General features: G+C 41.1%; 4 protein-coding genes across 4 annotated transcripts; 1 reads left to right on the top strand and 3 right to left on the bottom strand.

Moving 5' to 3' along the window:
• The first annotated feature begins 3580 nt into the window (after positions 1–3580).
• hpdb (4-hydroxyphenylpyruvate dioxygenase b) lies at positions 3581–7300 on the top strand. Its single transcript, XM_028414583.1, has 14 exons — positions 3581–3634; positions 3755–3781; positions 3941–4003; positions 4329–4433; positions 4687–4729; positions 5105–5187; positions 5278–5367; positions 5438–5541; positions 5650–5727; positions 6206–6368; positions 6453–6524; positions 6605–6727; positions 6975–7091; positions 7190–7300. The coding sequence occupies exons 1-14, from the start codon at positions 3632–3634 to the stop codon at positions 7298–7300; spliced, it is 1182 nt and encodes a 393-aa protein (XP_028270384.1). The 5' UTR covers positions 3581–3631.
• A 578-nt stretch (positions 7301–7878) lies between these two features.
• On the bottom strand, positions 7879–15000 carry LOC114441074 (histone-lysine N-methyltransferase SETD1B-A-like). The gene is made up of 18 exons (XM_028413843.1): positions 14914–15000; positions 14554–14706; positions 14344–14448; positions 13990–14260; positions 13797–13909; positions 12726–13712; positions 11927–12643; positions 11723–11836; positions 11579–11636; positions 11316–11482; positions 11087–11219; positions 10624–10998; positions 9411–10433; positions 9088–9248; positions 8872–8991; positions 8516–8635; positions 8146–8283; positions 7879–8052 (listed from the first exon to the last, which is right to left on the bottom strand). Exons 2-18 carry the CDS (start codon positions 14689–14691, stop codon positions 7879–7881), a joined length of 4914 nt encoding a protein of 1637 aa, XP_028269644.1. The 5' UTR covers positions 14692–14706; positions 14914–15000.
• A 632-nt stretch (positions 15001–15632) lies between these two features.
• On the bottom strand, positions 15633–19358 carry LOC114442014 (calcium release-activated calcium channel protein 1-like). The gene is made up of 2 exons (XM_028415249.1): positions 19043–19358; positions 15633–17769 (listed from the first exon to the last, which is right to left on the bottom strand). The coding sequence occupies exons 1-2, from the start codon at positions 19154–19156 to the stop codon at positions 17221–17223; spliced, it is 663 nt and encodes a 220-aa protein (XP_028271050.1). The 5' UTR covers positions 19157–19358; the 3' UTR covers positions 15633–17220.
• A 3525-nt stretch (positions 19359–22883) lies between these two features.
• On the bottom strand, positions 22884–24933 carry LOC114441599 (histone-lysine N-methyltransferase SETMAR-like). The gene has a single exon (XM_028414593.1). It carries the CDS (start codon positions 24637–24639, stop codon positions 23608–23610), a length of 1032 nt encoding a protein of 343 aa, XP_028270394.1. The 5' UTR covers positions 24640–24933; the 3' UTR covers positions 22884–23607.
• Between the last annotated feature and the right edge of the window lie 333 nt (positions 24934–25266).

Here is a 25266-nt window from a genome sequence, read left to right as displayed (position 1 = left end):
GATCTGATCACTTGTCATCAGATATGCGCTCTCCCAGAGTATCACACTGTGTCAGTGTGCTGTTTTAGCTTTGACCTGGCTCTGCTTTTTGCACTGGTGCAGTGGAGGGCAGGCTGGTGGGAGAGGATTGCGGCTGTGGTAAGTCTTGTTCCCTGAAAAGGACAGGACTGTATCTCTCAGTATATACCGAGAGCTTTCACCCTTGGAGGAACTCAGTGTCTCTGATTTTGCCCGTGGACCAATGATGACAGGAGTGCAGGTCTTAGGAATGATGGTAGTCATGGTCCGACTCAGGATCCTTCCTCTTCTGGCTCCCAGAGAAGTAGCGGTTGAGGGCTTCTGTTTCTTGTCTTGACTGCTGCCCTCTGCTTGCCCTTTGGGTTGTGTTTGTTGAAGGTTGTGACATTTGCAGCTCGGCCTCTTACAGTCCAATACCTTCAGAGCCTGGTCAGTGTAGGCCTGCATTTCTTTACGTACCTGAGAAATCTGAACCTCAAATTCAGCTTTCAAGGCCTTCTTACTTTCTTCTAGCTTTTTCTCAAAAATCACACACAGCTCCTGCTCAGTTAGACCAAGCCCATCTTTGCATTCACCTGTCAGCACCTGATTTTCTTCCTCACTGTAAACATCTCCGCCATTAAGCCCAGTTTCTACCTGTGTAATCTCAGTTTCTTTGTCTCTAACTTTCTGTATCAGTTCCAAGATGCTGCTCTTGCTGGCTTTTTGTGATCTGATCTGGGTACGTACCTGTTGGAAAACAGATTTCATCTTTACTGGTATCTCGTTGTCTGCTGCAGTGCTGTCCTCTGAACATTTCTCATCCATATCAACAGAGACGTGCTCTTCTACTGCAGCAGTGTCTTCTTGTTCCTTCTGTTGGTCATTATTCACCAGTATCTCTGGACTTGATGGAGGGAATGGTTCGCTCATATTTATTTTTCGTCTTGACAGTTAGTATGCTTCCTTGATCTGAGATAGTACTGTGTGAGTCCTAACTGACTGAGATGTTTGTCCCTAGAGGGGCTAAATACCAAGGGCTTTAGTGTAATGCAGGTAATGCAGTATGTTATACATGACAAACATAGGCTCATAGTTAGAGATTCAAATGTATCCATTTATAGGCATATATAAGTACAAAATACAGCTCATTCAGCCCCTATTACCCTATCAAATTAACTGTAAAGCATCTGTAATTATTTTTCATGCAGCCTGTTGTGTTCCTCTGTCTGCATGTGTGTAGTTGCATCCCATGGCAACAGAGAATCTCCTGGTAACAGAAAGAAAAACAACAACCTCCAGGGACACTTGCAGTGGGAGCACTGAGGGGTGGGCTTGAAATCCTCATTAGTGTGAATAAATGCACAACAGGACAACTGAACATAAAACAAAGGTTGACAAAATAACTGGCTTGTGTTGGGTAAAATGGATCATCAGACCTGTGTCTGTACACAAAGTATACAGAAAAAAAATCCTTCTTTATCAGACAGGGAGCTGAGCCAGACAGAAAATGAAGTTGTGGCCAAACAACTGATATGATATGACCAGAATAGGTTCTCATGGTTGAACTCCTCCTCCATCAAGAACTCCCTCACAGACACGGAGGCAGAACAACTCAGAGACTGAAGGACCAACTCAGTCATTGTGGCTAAACATTTGGCTAACGTTTTGGCATCGCTAGTTGAAAACACTCCACACCACATCCACATCCTCAGGACTTGTTAACAAGGTGGAGAAGATTTGAATGGACCCATATGAGACATGATTTTCTTTGTCACCTCTGTTTACCTGCATCCCTATATCGAAACTTACAAAGATAGTAAGGAGAAGCCTCACACAAGACAGCACACTCATGGACAGAACCACATCTGTGACCTGCTGGACCTCTGCCTGAACACAACTTATTTCCAGTATAATGGGAGCTTTTACAGACAGAAGCACGGCTGTGCTATAGGATCACCTGTGTTGCCTAGTGTGGCCAACCCTGAGTTCCTTTTCTGGAACTGCTCCCACCCACTGGTTTAGATATGTGGAAGACACCTGGGTCAAAATCAAGACCCATGAAGTGGAACGGTTCACAGAACACATCTTTTCTCCATTGGCCCCCAATAAGATCAAGAATAAACTTCAAAATTCTTTGCCTTACTTACAAGGACTACCTGATAGTACCGTATGTTCCTAATAGAACACTCCGATCTCTGAGTGCAGGTTTACTTGTAGTTCCTAGGATTCATAAAAGTAGAATGGGAGGACGAGCCTTTAGCTATCAGGCACCGCTACTATGGATCCAGTTTCCAACTTGGGTTCAGAGGGCAGAAACCACCTCCACCTTTAAGACCAGGCTTAAAACCTTTCTGTTTAGTAAAGTGTATAACTATTTTAATTCAATTTTATTTGACATTCCAATGTCATTGCTGTATATCCTGGTGGTATGAATCAATAAATGCAGTCCGGTGCAGTGAGGAATGTTCTGATCTGTACACTGGAAAGACAAAACAACCATTCTGCAGGTCAATGGCTCAGCACAGGGGAGCCACCTCCACAGGACAGGACTCAGCTGTTCATCTTCACCTCAATGAAAAAGGACAACAATGTCCACATCTTAGACAGAGAGGACAGATGGTTTCAAAGAGGAGTCAAGGAAGCCATCTATGTTAAGATGGAAAAACCTTCCCTCAACAGAGGTGGTGAACTCAGACATTGTGTTTCTACCACATACAATGCAGCTTCCATCCATTCCCAGGAAGTTTCGCTCCAAGTCACACAAACCAATGGTCATTAACCAATTTCACCAATAATTTTGCTGAAAGAATTTATTCACACATCATGTTTAGTGAAAGTTTCCTCTTCTGCAAATCTCAGATACTTCCTATATGACATTTAAGAAAATGTGTACTTAGGTACAAGGTTTGCTACATCAAGAATAGTTCTCTGAGTCAGTAAGTGCAAATAAGATAAGTGAGAAAGCAGCAAATGCCTAAAAATGAATTTATGCTCAGAGTTTCTTTAGTCAAAATAACAGAAATATTTAAAAGACTTAAGACTTAAGATTTAAAATAATGTATTTCTATATGTGGGGGAAGGTCGAGGGGATGGGAGCATTTTAATGCATGCCAGGCGTTGCACAACATGGGCCAATGAGAGTCCTGCATGACTGAGCCTCCTCTTATAGCTAAACACTAACATATGGGCCTTTCTTCTTCAAGAAACATGTGGCTGTAAACATGCAGCTATGATTGTAAATGTATGTGGTGTAGTGTAGTGACACTAAATATATATACTTCTTGGGCTTCTTTGTCTTTATATGCAATATTAGCACCATCTTCAGACATCAATATCAATAATGAATATTCATTCATTTTTCCTTTATAATATGAATTAGTATCACCACGTTGAAGGAAGTGATGATGTGCTTTAAATAACTCTTAATTACATCCATAATTGAATCTTTGACATTTTTGCACAAGTAATCATTATATAACAACAACAGTGCACCCAGCATCAATACTTCTCCTCCTCCGATTCCTCCTCGTCATTGGTGGGAGTGGATTCAGAAACCTACTGCTTAGCTTTTAAGTTCAGGCATGCACCCTGGACTTCATTCTGACAGTCAGGTCAGGTCACTAGGAGCAAGATGGTGAGTTTTCACTCCAGTGAATATTTTCAGATGTTTCCTTTTTTTATTACTTTTTTCACTGAATGCCTGTCCACTTTTTTCTCCATTAAGTTTCTCATTATGCTGTCCTTTTTATTACAGACAACATACACAGACAAAGGTGAAAAGGTAAAATCCCATATATTGTACTTGACTCAGTGTGGACTGGACTCACCTTAGTTACACTGATTATTAATGTGGCTGTAATCAATTAGACCACTGCAGGTTCAACAGGTTGATTTTTTTAAAAGAATTGTTGAATGAGTTTATGTCTTTTTTCTGTTGTAGCATGAGCAGGGCAGGTTCCTTTGCTTTGACCACTTAACGTTCTGGGTTGGTAATGCAAAGCAGGTACGTTAAATCATAACTTACTGTCTGTTTTGTTTGTTTTTGTTTTTTTGTGTTTGTGTCCACATTGATTACTCTTGCTGCTGAGGAAACTTGTTCTGGATTGTTCTGGATATCTCCAGAGGGGTGGAAGGGGAACAGCATGCAAAACACTAGACCACATAGGACTTTTAAGCTTCAATGTACAGCACAAGTTGCAACTGATGGCCAGGAGATGGCACTAGCAGACAGTTTAAAGCATCCTGTTTTATGCAATTGCGTTTAATTTGAATTTAGTGTGTTATGTAATTATGGGGATGCTGTTAAAAAATAATATTGTTTCCGACAGGCTGCATCATATTACTGTAACAAGCTGGGATTTGAGCCTCTGGCTTACAAAGGTCTGGAGACAGGCAGCCGTGAAGTGGTGTCCCATGTTGTGAAACAGGGAAAGGTAAAGAACCATCAGTGGAGACTGAGTGCAGAGCACACCTCATCAATCATTTAGATTGCAATAGTGAATAAACTCAGCAATAGTGTTACATTTAGAGCAACACAACACTGTTGTGCGCAGGTAGTTGTTTTTGTGTAAATATCTCATTGAAAATATTGGCACACATTAGATAAGTAGTTTATCTTAACTATAGCCTTAGAATTACCATTAAAAGATAACCGTTACTGATAGTGTCTAACTTTATATGTTACAGATCATTTATGTGTTCTCATCTGCACTCAATCCTGGAAACAAAGGTACACTGATCAGCACTATTTATGGCTTTTAGCCTTAAAAGTCATTTTGAAGTTGTCACACTTTTCAAAACATAGCAATAACATTTTTCTTGTTGCAAATCATTTTTTAAAATTTGTGTATTTTGCTTAAATAATGTATTCACACATCAGTGTTAAGTTAAATCCTTTTGTTATTCTGCAAATGAATTGCATTTCAGATATACACTTTCTATATGACAAGACTTGACAAGACAAGGCTAAGAAAAACTGTTTGTACGTATAGGTTTGCTACATTAGGCTGCCACAATATTTTCCTCAAAGTCAATAAGTACAAATAAGTGAAGATCGAAATGCTCAGAATTTCTTTCAAATCATTCAAATGAATCTTTTCCTCAGAGATGGGTGATCATTTGGTGAAGCATGGGGATGGAGTAAAGGATATTGCATTCACAGTAGAGAACTGTGACTTCTTGGTTCAGGTAATGCCACAGGTTTCATTTACAGGAGCTCTTTTCCCTGTTTTAAATGTGTTTCCTTTCATTATGGATCAACATTTTCTCCTTGTACAGAAAGCTTGTGAGCGCGGTGCCATTATTTTAAAAGAACCCCATACTCTGGAGGACAAGTATGGTAAAGTGAGGCTGGCTGTCCTTCAAACGGTAAGATAGGTCATTATTCAGATGTATATAAATATGTCAGAGATGTCAGTTTTTATTTGTGATTGCTCAGTATGGCGATACCACACACACATTTGTGGAGAGGACAGGATACACTGGTCTGTTTCTGCCTGGTTTTCATCCTCCCCTGTTCAAGGACCCTATTTTAGCCAAACTGTGAGTGAAAACAATATGTTTTGGGACACTTATAAGATGATTCTGTCTGAATTAGTATTATTTTTTATTTTATTTTATTTTATTTTTTGCTTTCATCTTTTCGTGCAGACCAAGTGGAAAACTGGACTACATCGATCATGTTGTGGGAAACCAACCAGATGATGAGATGGTTCCAGTGGTGGAATGGTAAAAGACTCAAAACTAGTTCTATTACTATCTATTATCTATTATGATCTTAAACTAACAAAAAACTGCTGTTCCATCCATCTGAGTGTGAACATCAGAGGGTGGATGAGAGGAGGTGGAGCTAAAGGGTGCTAATTCTTACATAACTCCTTTTGGCATGATTTAACGATCAGCATGACTTTGCTTTTTCTTAAGTGGGTCTCTTGTGGTTCTCCCCATCTGGATCTGGTTTTTACTCCATTATGTAGGCATGAAAAAGCATGGAGAGGGAGTTCTCCAAATGAGCAAGCTCATTGGTTAATCCCAGAAGGAGTGAAGCTACACAGGCTTGAGGATGTCAGATGTGAAGGACCACATGGGACCACTTCATAAGAAGTTGTGCATATGTTGCAGGCGGCTACTCTTAATATGATTCTGTAGATACCAGTGAAAACCCAAGCATTCACCCTAAACTCTAATCACGTGTGTGATTTATCAGGTATCAGAGAAATCTCCTGTTTCACCGTTTCTGGTCTGTGGATGACAAACAGCTTCAGACAGAATTCAGTGCCCTGCGCTCCATTGTAGTGGCAAACTATGAGGAGACAGTAAAGATGCCCATCAATGAGCCTGCCATGGGGAAGAGGAAGTCTCAGATCCAGGCCTGTCTTAACACTCTGATATGTTAAATCAAAACGAAAAAAGTATGCAAGATAAAAGTCTGAACATCACTTGTTGCCTTACAGGAGTATGTGGAGTACTATGGGGGTCCTGGAGTGCAGCACATTGCCATGAACACAGCAGACATCATTACAGCAGTGAGACACATGACAGTAGCCTTCTGAAGTGGTGATTATTGAAGACAATAAAAAGATACTGATGGATCTTTTGTTTCTAGATCTGTAACCTAAAGGAGCGTGGCATGGAGTTCATGTCTGTGCCTGACACTTACTACAACCAGCTGAGAGAGAACCTGAAGCACTCAAAGGTCAAAATCATAGAGGACCTGGATGTCTTGCAGGTCAGAAATATGGCCATGTTTTGACAAAGCTGAAAAACCAGTGCCTGATCTTTATGGTTTAGAAAACAATAATAAACTCAATGTCCACATTGAACCTGTTATTTATTTATTTTTTTAAGTAATCAATACTTCAAAAAATCCATTTACTCTCTGGGTACAGCAAATTGAAGATGTACATAGATTATCTGCTGTTGGCTGTTTAAACTTTAAAGCAACCTTACACAGAAATGATCTTGATCTATTTCAGGAAATGAACATCCTGGTGGACTACGATGACAACGGTTATTTACTCCAAATCTTCACCAAGCCAGTTCAGGATCGCCCCACTGTGTTCTTGGAGGTTATTCAGAGACACAATCACCAGGTGAGGCCAACACTGGACAGACAAAGCAGCAGTTATCATTGTATTTATGTACACAATTTAAGTTTTCATTCGCTGCTAAATTCACATTTTATCCACAGGGTTTTGGTGCAGGAAACTTTAAGTCTCTTTTTGAAGCCATTGAAGCTGACCAGCGTGCTAGAGGAAACCTGACTATCCTGACACCCAATGGAGTGTCAGAGAACATGTGAAAATGTGTGTTATTCCCTTTACACACTGACAACTGTCATTTACTATGAAAAGTCTTTTTTACTCTTAATGTGTTACATCAATGCTCTGACATTAAGACAAACAATGAGCATATATACACATTAAACCATATTTCAAGTCTTTTTGTTTATTGCATGACAGTTGATGTATCAATAATTCACTTAACACTTGTGTTTTTTTATAAAATATGAACAAGAAATTCCTTATTAGTGATACAAGCTTGACTCAAGCAAAACACTTTTAAGCTCTTATGAATTAAAGCATATACCGGTAACTTTATACACATTTGTTATCAACATCCAGGGTCAGCAGACAACCAATTGTAACCTAATGTCTTATGTTATGAATAAAGAGTGGATTTTTTCCATCCTCTGGAGCAGCACTTGTTGTTAATCATGTGTCAGCAAATTTAGTATTTAGTTTTTGAATTTTTTATAACATTTACCATTATCATATCATACTTGCAAAAATGAAAACAAATATTTTAAAAAGGTATTTTGTATCAGATCTTCATTCTCTGTGTTTGACTGCGGAGATTGTCACACCATTTGGTTGGATGTTAGTTCAAGGAGCCTCGGCAGCTATGTGCCCCACACAAACAAGGAATCTTTGTATCCTCAATAGGGAACTTGTAATCATATGTAATCTCTTCATTGATGCTGATTGGCTGCCGGGAGTAAATCACAATCTTCTTCTGAGACTCCACAGTGATGATCTTTGCATAGCAATTTGGCTGTGAGACAAAATAAGAAGAATGTAAAGAATCGTAAGGAAAAGTGTTGTTCTTGGTTTAGTAGATCACAAAGACCTCCCAGCTGATACTCACATTGCAGCTGTGGTTGATGAACCTGGCTAAGTTCCCACATTTAGTGGCATCAATGATAGTATCCTGATCAACCCGGAACAAATAGCTGCTCCCAATGCCCTCCTCTTCATATCTCTGCTCTCTCATGTCAGCAATCACCTGAGAAGCAAAAAAGCACATATACTCATATATGACATTGTTGTTTACCACTGTTGCTCTGCTCATACTCCTGGAAACTACCGAGAATAACCCAGACGTCCCAGTGCACCACTGGACCAATGTGAGACACAATCAAGGGAAAGGTTTGCTTCAAAGCTCATCTGATATAATCAATGGGGCGGTGCTTCTAATGTGGTTTATGTCTCAATCCTGTAATTTGTGTTCACATTACCTGTCTGATGACTTGGCCCACATACTCGATTACCATCTCATCTGCAGCTATGGGCTCCATAGCAAACAGTCCCCACTCATGGATGGGACTCCTGCTAAATCGAATCCTCTTCTTTCTGAACTGATAATGAAAGATAGAACACAGATTTTTTTTTACAGAGACCTCGACTGACCCACATGACTTCCTGACATGGGTGTCAGGAAGTGTTTTATATTTAACAGCAATTTATATATAACAAGGCATAACTTTAAATATTGCTGTGTTCCCTTTGAATTTTGCTTGTAGTTGATGACATGTCCATGTGAAGATACTTGAATCTTTAAAGCCGTGTGTATCTAAAATAATGCCTTGTTTACCTTAAGTTGGTTAAATTTGACCAGATCACTGTCACAGCTGAAAGAGGACAGCAGGCGGCGCTGTTCAGACCTGAAGTCAGATCCAGCCCGCAATGAGGTAGGCTGCTGGACTGGGATGCACTAGAAAGAGAAAAATAAATAAATAAAAACATAAATAATGAGAGGAATAAACACTGAGTCTGAGATCATCCTGTTTTCTCTTCTCTTTTTCATTACCTGGGCATTTGTACATGGAGGCTCAGTGGCAAGTTTAGTGTAGTGAAGGTATTTCAATTTGTCCTTCCTGCTGATTTTGTAGAAACCTTCACTGCGAGCAGAGCCAGTCCTGTGGTTTGGCCACCAGGAAGAATATTCCACACTCTTGAGGACCTTTGTTAGTGAGCAGCAGTTAAGGATGTGACAGATATGCCATGATAGTGATACAATGTATCAATCAAATAAACTTTATCTCATATCTACTTGTGTGTGAATTGAACATTTAAAGGAACCTGCAACAGTACCACACACTTGTACTCACCACAACTCATTAAAAAGGATATGTGGGTGAGGGATCCAGAGTGTGTCACTGAGCCACCCAGCATCATTATCCTGCTCTTGCAAACTTTCATAAGTACACTGCAGAAGTCTTGAATCTTCTTCATCCAGGCCTTCCCTCCAAACACTATGCAGGATTCTTCCTTCCTCATATCCTGAGCGCCACCTGAGGCAACGACGGCAAGCGGGGAGAGAACCATCGATTCTTTTAAGAGATAACTGCCGATGACTGGCTTTCTTTCTCCTCTTTAGCCGCAGCCACAGTTTTTGCCTTAGTAAGGATTTCTCCTCAACCAAAAGGCTTGGCATATTCTCTAGTCCCTGCAAGGGCTTCATTCTCGCATCTGAACTGTACCACACATTACTCCCATTAGAAGTATTAGAAGTGTCACCTGTAGATTCAGAGAGGCTGCACGGAGAGGACACTGTGAGGGGATGACATCTAAAAGAGTCATCACATGAAGGAGGCTGTGATTGAGCAGGGAGTGTGGTCATTTGTGTTTTACTCTTGTGGACCGTGGCTCTTCGGGGCAGGATAATGTCTCTTCCAGGAGTCTTTGGGGCCATGACATATGGATTGCTTGAGAGAGGTAGAGATAGAGGGCTGCGAATACATGGGAACATCGTGCTATCTTCTGACATTGTCATCCCCCTGCCAGGTGTGGCTGGTGCTCTCACAGTGCAGCAATGAGTCCAGACACTTCTTTCCTCTGTACCAGGAGTTTTAGGCATCTCTTGGTACCAAGGGCACGAGGCTGCCAAGAGATCACTGCTTGGTGAAGAGAGGACCTCACTGACTTCTTCTGAGTCCTCACTTGCCAGGAGAGGCACTATTCCCTTACCTGGCGTCTGAGGTCGTTCTGCCTCCTCCACAACTGGAGATGATGGTTTGCTTTTTATCAGAAGGTCAGGATCAGTATCCAACAGGCAGCCTGTTGGGGTGGAAGGCCTTAGGGTTTCCGTGTCCTCTAGAGACTCCACTATCCATTCCAGGCTCTCCATCTCCATGCCATTGCCAGGCTCCGCTGCTGTGAACATCAGGAGAGTTTTTTACGATACGTGTTTGGACAACGTATAGCTACACATACTATACAAGTAGTACTATGTCTGAAAATATAGAATTTACATTCACCAAAATTACATTTCGGGAACATTTGATTGAAACGTTGTTGAATAAAATTAAACTATGGCAACTATAAAATATGGTAGATATTTCACCGGCAAGTCCTATTGGTGAAGGGGGATGTAGATAATGTGGTTCGCCAGTTTGGAGCTCCATCATGACATCAAGGTTGTATGACTCTGGATCACAGGATGTGTCAGAGTTTCCCTCCTTTTCCTTCCTCTCAAAGAGATCTGTCCAGTTCTGCAGGTCTAGATCTAGTTGAGCACCAGGAGTCAGTGGGGCTGAAGGAGTTAGTGGAGGCTCAAGCTCCATTGTCTCCTCATCTGATGATATCACTATACATTTTTCACTCCTGTTGTCTTCTATGTCTTCATCTTCAGTATTAAAATCAAAGTCCTCAAAGCTCCCCAAGGAAAATAATTCAGAAGACTCTGAAGAGTATTCACTTTCCTCTGAAGAGGTACACTCTGAAAACAGCCCTGGGAAAAAAAATTACTATTTACTCACAGGTGACTGTTTATTTGTGTTCAATGACTAAATGGTCTTCAAACATACCACTGCGTGAGCTTTCGGTTCCACTGTTAGCTTCAAAGATTTCCACTCGCTCATCATCATTCTGGTCTTGTGATAACATGTCTTCTTCTGGATGATTACTGTCAGCGTAATCATCCAGATCATTCCTGTCAGACTAAGCAGACCATCAGTTATTTTGTGCAGTCTCAGGAAGTTTAAAATCCACACAGTTGATCATATAAAAACTATTAAAAACTAATTTCCCCTTTACCAGCATTTCTGACACAATGGCTTCTTCTTTGCCAGATGTTTCCTCATCTGGATGTTTATGATCTTCTTTCCCATTATCATCATCATCACTATTAAGCTCAGGTGGTCTTGCATGTCTGCGTTTGGCTTTCTGAGATGCAGATCTGAAATCATCATCCTGTTTCACATCTAAAGCCACAGGGAAGGTAAAGGGGAAAACAGCTCATTGGAGCACAATCTGGTATAGATAGTGGTGTTGATATATAATAAATGTGTGGTACACACCTAACCCTTCATGAGCAGAACTCTCATTTGCAATCTGTTCTGATCTTTTCCTCTTCACCTACATGACAATAGGTTGTTTTGGATTAGGTCAGACATCACTCAACAGTTATTATGCTGCTGTGATTCAGGTGACAGTTTGTTTACCTTGAATGATGGCAGTGGAGGTTTTTTGCCCTTCTGACTGACGTGACTCAGGGATTTTATGAGTTTGTTCCTCTCATCCACGACTGCTCCACTTTTCAAAGTTGAAACTTGAGACTTGAAAAACAGTGTGTACACAACATATTTATTCATATGACTTCATGGACCTCTTAATGAACTAATAATAAAAAGGATATAAAGATGTACCTTTGTTTTCTTATCCTGATACTCCCACCATTCCTCAAATGCCTTGAAAGCAACCACTTCAATCATTCTTCGGGTAATGTCCTTCTTAATGATTGATTTCAGCTCATCCATGAGGACCTCTACAACGTTTTCAACTGTGATCTGATGTTTGTTTTCCTGTATGGGTGGGTACCCTGGTGGTGGGACAAGGGGATTAAACCTTGGAAATAGTGGAACAATCTGCGGTGGTTGAGGAATTGATAATGGAACTCTGCCATGCTCTAAAGATATTCCTTTCTCCAAGGGAAATGCAGGCTGGGCAGGTAAAGTGTACATGTGCACAGGAGGTGAGGCCATCAAAGGAGGAGGGGGTCCCAGAAAGACTGATGGGGGAGGACCTAAAGGAGGTGGTGGAATGGGAGGCGGAGGTATGGGAATGCCAGAGTGATGGCCCAGAAGCGGTATCCAGCCCGGGGGAGGGATTGGAATAGTGCCATTTGGCAGACGAGGGGGTGGAGGTGGAACAGATGAGGGAAAGGGAGGATTAGGAAACGGGAACGGGTTAACTGGTAAATGGTTGGATCCAAATGTAGCAGAAGGTGGAGGTTTTAGTTGTTGAGTGGTGCTACTGAAAGAAGATGGAAGTGAAGGAGGACAGGAAAAATCTTTTGTTGGTGTCGGAGCTACAGACAGTCGGTTGTGGGTGTACTCCGGATCCTCACTCACTGCATGGTGTTCCTGAGCAAGACACAAATAACACAAATACTTTACCCATGTAACAATGTGATAATTACTACTACTTTTACAAATCTGGATTTACCTTTGTGCACAATGACTGAATGCTTCCTGCCTCATTTTCCTTGATTGCATTAACCTTTGTTTTCAAATGTGTGAAGTCAGTTAGAGGCTGTGAGTTTCTTGTAAGGAACAAAACAGTCTGACAAAGTTCATCCTCTTCATTTTCAACAAATGATGCAGGACTGACATCCATCACACCACTGTAGGAGTGCTGGTGGCTGCTACTGAAGGATCCACCATTTGGTGTGCAAACAAGTGAGTCATCTGAGAAAGAGGCATTAACAGGTGAACAAGGTGAAGCTGGGCTACCATGAGAAGGTGCATCAGCCCCCAAAGTCTTTCCACCACTGTAGGAAGAAGCAGTTATCTGACTGTTTATCAGCAAGCTTTCAATGCGAGAGTCCAAACTCTCGACAGCTGGCTGGTGGTCATCAGGTGAAGAGGTTGTTGCTTGTCTGTCATCTGGGAAATTAGTGCTTAGGTTGCTGAAAGAGTTGCAATTCCGAGGTAAAGCTGTAAGAGCAGGGTTAACAGCATGTTTAGTCTCATGAAAGGAAGAGGAAATGTTCAAGGAGATTTCTTTATTATTATGACTAGAAGATCCAGTGTGACGCCACACTGCAAGCTGCTGGCTACTTGTTTGTTTTTGGGTCAAGAGTGGGTGTGGTGGCAGTGATTGGCTGTGGTTCCAGATGAAGTTGCCAGGTCCTCTGTAATTCCTTGCAGGTTTACGATGGCAGCGCTCTTGTCTTGAAGGTTTAGGAACACTATAGGTAGAGGGCTCCCCCTGGAAAACCGGAGTCACTTGAAGGCTGGAGTAGCAGGAATCCTGGGACAGAGGAGTCAAAGACAAGCAGGGAGTGTGCGGGGTTCCCTGAGAATGTGGTGTAAGCCCAAAACTGCAAGGTGTATCCTGCCAAATACTGGAGCAGGCTGTGTCCAGAGAGAGCGGTGTTGAAGTGCTGGTGGGGCTGAGTATACTGCCCAGTCGCTGTGTGGGTGCACTACCCTGGAAGAGAAGAAAACAGTCAACAGTGGTGTTGCAAATATTGACCATACAATTACTATAAACAGCTTATTACTACGTATTTACCAAAACATTGTCAATTAAGTTTTGAAGAGCTTGCTCACTGCTTCCTACTGGCAACGTCCACGGATTATACAGGCCACTAAAAAGGAGCTGGAGATATCGTGCTCTATTTTCACCTAGGGAGTTGCATGTCACAAATAACAAATTCAGCAACATAATAATTACACCTTCATACATATGAGATATCAAAGATTACCTTTTGGATCAATTTCCACATGTATAATATTTCCCATTACTGACGTTTGGTGGAGGCACTTCACAGCGTCTTTGGCAGCCTTCACTGAGTCAAAGACAACCTTTGCAATCCCTAAATGCTTTCTGTTTTTAGGATCACAGAATATTTCCACTTCTTCAGTGTTCCCATATTTTTGGCACAAACTTGTCAAAAAGGACTCCCTCACATTGTCGTTCAACCTAGAAAATGTCACTTCTTTTGGAGGAACAGGTCCAACATACCATTTATCAACCTGGAACAGACATGGATAAGCACTTATTGTAATGTTATTTATCATCATGATTATTAAACTAATATTATTTCCAGAAAAGTGACCTTAAATTTAGGAACCAGAAAGTCAGTGTGGTTACTCCTGCTCCAGAAGCGGCAGATGCGTGGATCTTTCACTGTGTCCACGGGAAACAGACCTAAATCCTCCACCTGGAAAAGAAGCCCTGTCATTACTGTCGGCCCCTCTTGAATGCTGTTGATCTCCTAATGGTATTACACCGATACACACAGATAAACAACCATTGAAGAGCTTACGGGTAGGTTGAAATATTGCCCATCATATCGGCACACTTTGTACAGTCCTTTTGTTAATGCAGGGTCAATAATCAACTTGCAACTGATCCAGAGTTGAGGCGCTGTCTCTCTCTCAGTAGTTGGTTTTTCGCTTTCCATTACATTCACCAAAACCTGGAAATAAAACAAAACATTCACTGATGGCGCACCGAGCTAAAGTGAACAGCTGTTAGCTAGCTGCCATTATTCCTCACTGAAGGGTAACACACCCCGACAGGTGATGGAGAGCATCACCTGTATCCTGCACTAAACGATCACAGGTCGTGACAGGAAGCATCACCTAACGCGTAAAGTGAAGTCTACAAGAAGACGGTTTCTTACCTGTACCGAAGTTTTAGCCTTCGAAGGAACATCATTGTTGAAAGTCTGTTGTGAATTTGACAGTATTTTTACATTTCGTCGCCCAGTGTGGATAATGGATCCCTCCGCGGAGGACGGAAATGGAAAATAGATCCTCCAATGAGGCGGAATAATACAACGGGTTAAAGAAACTAAATTAGACTTTAAGAATTAAAATTGTCATAAAATATATCGTATCATATAGCCAGTGCGGCGGAGGTTTACGTAGGTTTCCATTAGGAGAAGGTGGGACTCTAGAGGTCTTATTGTGTCTATTTAACCCTTAAATACAGACTCCACAATGCAGTGAGACTGGCTGACATCAGCCCGCAGGGGTTCTGTTTATTTTTGGATCACCTCTGTATACACACTAGCAGGACAAGCGGTCATTGCATGGTGCACTTGTTTGTTAATATAATGTGATCCAAATAAAATCAGTAAGAAGGAATCAAGGTTATCTCACAGTTTACATTACAAGTGTTTCCAGAGGCAACACAGTGAGGATCAGTTTTATCATAAAATAATGATGCTGCCTAAAATTGTGCAAAACATCTTCAAAAACTCTACAAGTCCAGTTACCTTGCTTCAACTTCTTAAATGAAAATGACCTGCTGAGTGAGAGTCTTTATCGACATCGAATTTAAAATCATCCTGTTAACCAGGAAGCTCATGACAAATAACAAATAACAAACTCGCATGCATTCAAATTTAGTTGGTTCCGTTTTATTTATGACATTATGTATGACATTTGTCATTTCAAATGCACATAATGATGGTCATCGGACCAAGCAGCCTCTCGCTTACCAGAAACCCAGTGTGGTGCTGCTCTGTCATGACTTTTTGTGTCGCTCAGCTTTGGTTAGATCTTCATAAAAGTATTAAGTGGCATAACTTAACATTCTGAAAAATGTGAGCAATACACCCCAATATAAATGTTATCTGTTATGCGGTACCCTGATGCGCAGTATTTCTGTGACATGCACTCATTCCTATTGGGTGTAAAGCAGGCCTCAATATAGTCCAAGTCCTAAATAAAGAAACTCAACTCAGGCAATACAGACACAATAAAAGAATGGCTCAGCATTACTGTGACACAATGTTAAATATATGTAACAACACACTGGGATATAGTATACATCACATAAAATGTAATATATAAGCACCAATGTTAAAGACAACTAAAACTAAAACAATTCACCAGTACCACGGGACAAAAACACAAATTTATATATATATAATATTGTAACTAATTATGTGTAAATGCTCAACTATGAAAAGTGGAAAGCATACAAATATTAATAATACCTTCATGCTTTGTAACAATACATTCAACATTTCTACTCCAGACAGCATTTGTAAACTCGCAGAGGCTTTGGGAAACTGATGTCTCAGATTTGAGTTTACAAGAAAGAAAAAGGAATCAACACATACAGTAGAAACTCGCTTTGATTCCTGAAAGAAAATCCTTGAATTTAGGGATTTAGTTGGTGTGTGCTGTAATAACCCTTTGGTTAAAGGCACCCTGACTAGTACGTTTCATTGCCCATGATAGAACACAAATACTGATGGACGTCGACATCAATTCATTTCAAATAGTCGTGTGTTCCCTGCAGCTTGCAGTGCTATTTATCCAGCTTTAGGTGTCAGCTTAAGAGTTTTGGAGATATCAGCCACAGACCTTTTTCTCCTCTCTAATAAAACAGAACTAGATGACTCTTGGCTTACAGTGCTGAAAAAATAAAAAAAGCAACCAAACCAATTATAAGAACCATACAAGATAAAAATGTAATGTTTTTAGACTGCATTAACATTTGACAGCCTTGTTTTAGGTTGTGCAACAATAAAGTGATGTGGATGATTATGTATCAAACAAACCAGAGCACTGAGGCCTGGTGATACTAGACCTTACATGAAAATTGTAGAAATCCAGTAAGCAGTATGTTGATCCTGCAGTAGTTTCAAGCTGTGAAGTACTTTTCCATCAGTAGCTAAACTGTGTGCGACTCACCAGTTTTAATTTACATAGATACTGAAAAAAAAACATTTTCCTGCTTGAATGTTAAACTATTCTGATTCTGAAAGGTACTGACCCTGTTGAGGTCTACTCAAACCAACAACATAAAGGTAGAACTAATACATAATGTACAGAACTTTGTAAATGTTCAATATCCAAAAGTGGGCTGCACTGAAACAATCTAAACCATTTCACAAGGAAAGTGTCTGGTATGTTTGATACATACAAATAAAGCTTTTATGACCCAATTCCCAGCACTGCTGCTGTGTGCTCATTCAAGGGAAATTGACACCGGCCTTTAGGTCATCATTCTCAGCCCTGTGGTCCAGCTGGTTCTGGAGCCGAATGACCTGTTCTAGCTCTCTTTTCTGCCGATCTGTTTTATGACTGACAAGCGTGCGGTAAAAGTGGACAGCGAACACTATAAAAACAAGTCCAAATGGCACCATAATACAGGTGGAAGCGATGGCTGCAGCCTCACCAGAGCTAATGGTGCTGTTGGCTTTTTCAGTGTTGCTTTTGAGGGGTAAGAATTTCACCCAGCACAGGAGCATCACTTCTGTCAGAAACAGAAGAGTGCCTATGACTGTGGAGAAAGCCCAGGCCAGTTCTATATGGCGGTGCATGCGCTCATGGGGAGACTCGTTCACAGAGTTCAAGTTGTGAACATTGCTGACAGCCTCCAGGTTTGGGAGGATGCAGGTGCTGATCATGAGGGCGAAGAGGTGCACTGCAACCAGGACTGTGGTGCAGGCACTGAAGGCTATCAGCAGCCCTGGTGGGTATTCATGATCCCGCTCCAGCTGTACCTCCACCATGGCGACCTGGAAAAATTAAACAGGAAGAAAACTTAATGTTAACTTAATGTTAATGTCTGTAGTTTGTCTTTGTTTTAATTACTGTTATTTATTAACTGGTGATATATTCATCCACTATAATATAAACACAATAGTTTGCTTGTCAACACCAACAACCTGTCATGTTTGTTCTCTGTAATGTGTGAAGTTTGCTGCTCTCTCTCTCTCTCTCTCTCTCTCTCTCTCTCTCTCCTTCATCCTCTCTGTCCTGTCTCCCTCTTCTTCTCCTCCTCTACCCGGCCGACTGTCAGCAGGAAGGTTCTCCTTATGAGCCAGGTCCTGTTCAAGGTTTCTTCCTGTTAAAAGGGAGTTTTTCTTGCCACTGTTGCTCTTAAGGGGGTTCAGGCTCCCCATGATGATCCAAACTGAACAACAGCTGCTCATTATTGTAAAAGACGTGTACTGAATGGTACTTAGCTGAGGTACCACAATCCAAATCATGAAAGAACACCATTTAGTTCATTGTGTGTCTTATACAATATGAAGGTTTGGAATGAAGATTGGCGTTAGTCTGCCAAAATAAATCTGTAATTGTAGTTATGGTAGTTATGGACTCATGCATGATTACAAGTCTACTCTGTTCCACCTAACATCTGAATACTCTCTGTGTATTGAGCTACATTTCTTAGCTGAAATGATTTGATCCATGCTGCATCATGAGTACAATAAATAAATAAAACTTGCATGCAGCATGCCTATATCGTATCATCTCATATTACTTCTAACGAGTTTTAGGGTGCATTACATTTATACAAAGTTACAGAGATATTGGCACTATAAAGACAGACATTTGATAATGTAGGTAAATGTGAGCCAAACATACTTTCATAAAACATTCATAAAAAATCAAGTCTTCTTTTAGGATAACGATGTTGATATCTAATTTGGTGCAGTTTTTGATAGATAGACTGGGACTTACAAGCATGTGAAGGCATTTGAAGTAACCCTTTAAGTGCTGTTATTACTGGACAGTGGCATCATGAGATATTTTGTGTGTGTTTGCCCGTTGACGGTCGTTAGTGTTTGATATCGTGACTTCGTTTTCACGCATTTACAGAGTTCCTGCTAAAGTAAAGCAGTCGTTAAAGGTAACACTGCACGGTGGTCGTCATTGGGCCTGTTAATATAACATAAACGCCAACAACCATTTACAAACAATAATCTGCGTCATAAACTATGCGGCCTAAGTAGAGTGCGTTCACGCAGGAAACACTGCGATATGCGTGAAGGAAACACTTACCATTGCGAAGCCCGACAGAAGAGCTGAAGTGCGACTGGTGGCTTTCAATTTAGCACGACTCAAGTACAGTTTTCTCCATGACAGAGCCTGCAGGGAGTGCTCGTTCAAACTCATTGCGAATGATTTCCTAAATTTACTGATAAAGTTTTATATAAAGATGCCGGATTGCTTCACAGGATCGTGTTCCTTGGCAGAGGAAATGCGCACGAAGGAAAATCGGTTACAATTGGTTTCAACATCTAAAAAGAACAAGCAGCAAACTGTCAAAACTTTACTGCAGCAACAGCTGGCTGCCTGTCACAGTCTATCAGGAAACATAACATACCCACAATCCAATGCGCTGCATAGCCGCCGCAGCGTTAGTCGCCTTCAATAACACACTGTTCCTCACAAGCTTTCATTTCCTTCACACATTTTCTGCAGCTTTAAAGTTGCTTGTTATTGCTGCCAGGTAATATGAATGTATCATTTTATTCAAGAAATCTCAGGCTGATTATTAGATAAATTGAGAAAAAATACAGATAAGATAAGATAAGATTTTGTTTTGTTTTTAGCATTAGTGTCATAAAAAAATAATACTACGGAATAGAGTAGTACAGAGAAATTTAAAATACAGATGCAAAACAAATGCCTGATCCACCTCAGCTGGCTCCCCTTGATGTGGAGGAGCAGCGGGTTCACTCCGAGCTCCTCTAGGGTGGCCGAGCCCCTCAGTCTATCTAGCCCAGCCACCCTTCAAAGGAAACTCATTTCAGCCATGTGTATTCGCAATCTCATTCTTTTGGTCACTAACCAGAGCTTATGACCATAGGTGAGAGTAGGAACATAGATTGACCAGTGAATTTAGAGCTTCACCTTTCGGCTCAGCTCCTTCTTCACCAAAAGTGTACATTGACCGCATCACCTCAGAAGTTGACCAAACCGTCTATCAATCTCCCGCTCCATTTTTCCCATTTTTCTGGTTGAGAACCATGGCCTCAGACTTGGAGGTGCTGATCCTCATCCTTGCCGCTTCACACTCAGCTGCAAACCGTCCTAGTGCACACTGAAGTCCTTGTTCAATGAAGCCAGCAGGACAGCATCATCTGCAAAAAAGCAGAAAGGAAATCCTGTTGTTCCCAAACAAGACCCCCTCCGGCCCCTCGCCTAGAAATTCTGTCCACAAAAATTAAGCACTGAACTGGTGACAACGGGCAGCCCTGCCAGAGTCCACCATGCACCGGGAAAAGGTCTGACTTACTGCCAGCAACGGTTGAACGCCTTCTCCAAATCCACAAAGCACACGCCCATGAGCCTTCTAATACCCTACAAACACTGCATTGCTCCTCCTGGATCCGAGGTTCGACTATAGGCAGAATTCTCCACTCCAGTACCCTGGCATAGACTTTCCCAGGGAGGCTGAGGAGTGGTCCGGCCACCAGGCAATCGCATTTGAACCCCAACCCTGGGCCTGGCTCCGGGGAGGGGCCCCAGGTGCAGCAGGTCACTGACCTTGATTTAATTTTTTTTGAACTGCTGCACCTGGGGCCTGACAACATAGCTCCTAGGGTCATCTGGGCACTCAAACCCCTCCACCTTGACAAGGTGGCAGTTTAAGGTGACAGGGTTATTTATGCTGCAATTTCATTGGCTGAAACAGAACTCATGTTCTCCTCACATTGATGAACACAAAGAGAATCAAGTGGTGGCAAGTAGAAGGAACGACAAAGGGAGCACAGGCCTGTGTGCTGTGCTGACAACAGAAGTTATCTTTAGTAGGCTGCAACTGTATGTCCTCAGACAAGGGTCAAGCTTAACATTACATGTTCGAACTTATTTTGTCCGATTTTCTGCTTTTTAGCCTAGAGACAATGTCACCAAAAAAAGATATACAGAGCTATTTCAACACACAGAGAGTAAGCAGTGCCCAGAACAGGTTGACCTTATTTAACTATACCACCCAATGTAAACCTCAGTCTTTCTAGCACTACTGGTGTGATGTTAACATAGCCTACAGGAAAAACCGACCCAATCAGGTTGATGACAAGGGCTGATATTAAGCATGCAATTCATGCAAAAATGCTAACAATCTCCTGGCTATAGAAATTGTAGGATATGTCACATTTTTAATTTATTTGGTCTCAGTCATTGCATAATTTTGGTTGTTTTGTAAGTACCCTATAGGTCAAAACATTTGCATAAAAGGTATATCTTTACTAATGTTAAAATAGGTTTATGAATCATTTTCATCAGCACATGAAAGAAAGGCGTTGGAGGAAGATGTGTGTGCCAAATGTGTGTAGTTGACAGAGGACAGACTCCAGCTGCAGCCGCTAAAGAGAGATATGGAAATTATTTTCTATTGTCAGTGTATAAGTCTATTGTGCAACGTTTGCGATGTCAATTGAGCATAGTTTATTTTGTAGAGCCCAATACACACCATTATACACAAGTATCCAGTTTCAAGCTGAAAATAATAAACATTCAGAAGTGTAATATATTAAATCTTAAAGAACAACAACATATTGTTAAAGTGTTTTCTGTTAACTTACCAACATACCTTAACTTATACCCAATATAAAGGCATTGTAGAGCTAGCTGCTGTTTAATCTATTCAAATTCCTCCTCCATGGAAAAAGTGGGCCGTTTGGGCATGAAACTCTGGGGTGTAGCAGTCTAAACAGGCTACTCAAGGTCCCCACTGTCTCATACAGAGGGTGAGAGGGGTTGTTCCGGGTCCTGCACAGCTTAGCCAACATCTTCCTCTCACCTACAGAGTCCGCCGAGTCCAGCGGACATTCCAGGAAAGGGCTAGCCCTCCTCACCAGTTTATTCCAGTTTCCTCTTTTCCCTGTCTGTAGTCCTGCCACTCCAGCATACTATGGGACAGAAAGTTGCTGATGCAACGGGTGTTATAAAAAGTCCTTACACACACCTCAGTCTTTATTGTGTGTAGGTGGAGGCGACTCTGGCCCTTCTTGTATAGCACATCTGTGTTGTCTGACCAGTCCAGTGTATTGTTGATATGAACACCCAGGTACCAAACGTTTGGATGTGGCAGCTATCAATCCTACAGTAAACTGATTGCATCCACTCAAAGATTATCATTCTCTAGAAAATGTGCACTTCTGACCACAAGGTGCAAGATAAAAAACTGTTGAACCACACTTATTTTGTAGCTGTCCGTGGAGACACATACCTCACCTGACAGATGTCAGTGTACAGGGACACTTGTACAGAGACGTGTTCTTGAGGTCATTATTGTCCACCACTGCTTTACAGTCGATCAGAACAGAGGGAATAAGAAACAGGAAGATGAGTAAAATATAAAGGATGAAGAGAAGTAGTTAGTCCAGGACAGATTCCTTCATTTTCAGTACATAATGCTACTGCAGCTGTTTTACATTTTGTCACATTCAGTTGTTGTCCACTTGAATGAATGACATACCACATACTTGCCATCTGGAAATTTAATTTCAAACGAAGCCCGGTCCACAGGTAAAGCATTTTCAAATCCTTAGTGAAACATAATATATTATACAAAAATACAAAAAAAATAACTATGTGTAAATGCTCAAGATTGTAAACTATAAAAAGTAAAAAAAAACTGAAACATTCTCAATACCTTTGTGCTTTGTAATAATATATTCAATAAATAGTTTTTAATTAGAAATCAAATGTTTTATTTTAACCTAACTACAACCATACATGAATTACAAAGGCTTTGGGAAACTGAGCATGTCTCAGATTTGACTGATTTTACAAGGAAGAAAAATGAGTGAACACATACAGTGGAAACTCATAGAATCCTTTCTCTCTCTCTAAAAAACAAACAAACAAAACCATAAAAGTGCACACTGCAATAATAACACTTTGGTTAAAAGCACTCCCTGGCCAGATTTTTTCCAGGATTGCACATGAATACTGATGGAATCTGACATTAATTGGACACTCTAAAGTCAAACCGTCATGTTTCCTGCAGTCTGCTGTGCTATTTGTCCATATTGGGTGTAAGAAAGGAGTTCTGCAGATTCACATTCAGACTTTTCTGTCTTGTCTCTAACGCAGCAGAACTGGATCTCTCTCAGCTTTGCTCTTGAAAATCCACAGCCAATGTTTGTTGTCAACAAGGTTTAAAGCAATGTAAACAAGATATGTTCAATGCACAAGGCAATTCTCTATGGCATTTACAAATGCTAGTGTTTTATACATCCTTATAATTAATATTGCAGTCAGCTCCTGAGTGAGCCTTTGTCATTTTTCTTTTTTTACATCGGATCTGAAACACCACATTGAAGTCCTGACACATTTTTAGCTTTAAGGTGTTTAATATATGTGTAATGGATTGTTTACTGTACACAGTGTATATACATAATAACACAAAACCTAAATAAAAAAAACATTTTTATAAGCGAAGGTTGTTTTCCAAAAACCCTTACTTTTTGCTTGTATTGCACCTCAGTATGTGAAACTCCTGCCCCAAAACCAGCGAATGCATGCAAAATTATCCTTGACACATACTGTACATGTATGCATATGTTGTAATCTGTTTTATTTCTTTCTCTTTTAAATCGCAATTATTACAGTTATATTTCAATATAGTCTCCTCCTACATTCACACATTTAGTCCAGCGCTCATGGAGCATACGGATTCCTTCTGTGTAGAAGTCGGCATTCTGGACCTCAAGAAAGTGGTCCACAGCAGCAATAATATCATCGTCACTGTCCACGTGGCGACCACTGAGCTCTTTCTTCATCTTGGGGAAAAGATAATAGTCTGAGGGCGACAAATCAGGTGAATAAGGCGGGTGCAGGACAAGTTCAAACCTGCACTGCTGTATGGCAGTGTCTGCTGCTGTGGACTTGTGGACAGGTGTGTTGTCCTGATGGAACAGCACTCCTTGTGCCAGCTTTCCAGGCCGGCTGTTTTTGATGTTGTCATGTAGCTGTCTCAACAGATCAGCGTACTTAGCCCCTGTAAGTGTGTGACCTTTTTCTTGGTAGTACACCAGCAGCACTCCTTCGGCATCCCAGAAAACCGAGACCATCACCTTACCCGTGGACCTCACTAATTTTATTTTTTTGGGAGCCGGGGACTCCGAGTGTTCTTTCGTCTCTGGTTGAAAGTGATGGATCCAGATCTCATCCACGGTTACAAACTGCTGCAGAAATCTTTGAGGATCCGAGTCAAAAAGAGCAAGATTGTCCTTAGAAATGCTGAGCCGAATCTGCTTCTCGTCAGGCCCAAGGAGTTTCGGAACCCAGCAAGCTAATGCCTTGGTCATTTGGAGTTCCCCATGAATGACTGCATGGACACGCTCCTGGGAGATACCGAGCTCTGACGCAATGTACCGCTGTGTAATTCGTCGATCAGTCAAGATTATGTTTCGGATCTTGTCAATGGTCTCCTGTGTGGTGACGGTGACTGGCCTTCCAGACCGGGGTTCATCTTCCAGGTTCTCTCTACCGCGTTTGAATTCGGCAGCCCACTTCTTCACCATGCTGTATGAAGGAGCACCCGCCCCTAGTGTTGCAACCATGTCCTTGTGGACCTCCTTAGGCGATAAACCCTTGAGACCGAGGTAGCGAATAATGGCACGAAGGCTGACATTGTCCATTTTCCCAAACTGTTTAATTTTTCATTTCACGAAACCACAGACTGTGCCCGAAATACACACCTCAAAAGTTAAAGCTAAAGCCCCGCCCCCTACTCTGGACCACATAGGACAAAATCGGGAAATGCTCTTAGTTTGTTATGACTTACAAAATGATGCATGCCTGGGTCTATTGACAGAGCGAACGTCAAAATGTATGATTTAAAAATAAACACATTTTATTTAACATTACTGTAATGACTGATGCAGCAGCGAAGACGGACATGCGCAACAGTTAACGCTCTCGTCCTACGTATTTATCTTCACTTCCGGTTACATTACAGATGCATTCACGTCCCGCATATTTTACTGCAACTGCAACTTTATAACGCACTTTAAAAACAACCAGGTTGATCAAAGTGCTACAACGAGCAATATAATAATAATAAAAACAATAAATCAAATAATATATTTTTTAAATACGTTAAAATAATAAAATCAAATTAGTAAAATACAATAATAAATAAAAATAAAATCAGGTCAAACTGTCAACGTCTCATTGCTGTGCCAAAGGCCAATGTGAACAAGTGCGTTTTAAAAAGATTTTAAAACAGGTCTGTCTATGTACGGAGGCAGGTCGTTCCAAAGATT

Source organism: Parambassis ranga, chromosome 9 (genome assembly GCF_900634625.1).
Source record: "Parambassis ranga chromosome 9, fParRan2.1, whole genome shotgun sequence".
Lineage (NCBI taxonomy): Eukaryota > Metazoa > Chordata > Actinopteri > Ambassidae > Parambassis > Parambassis ranga.
Note: the sequence above shows the minus strand (reverse complement) of the source record. Positions and strands in the feature narration are given on the sequence as shown.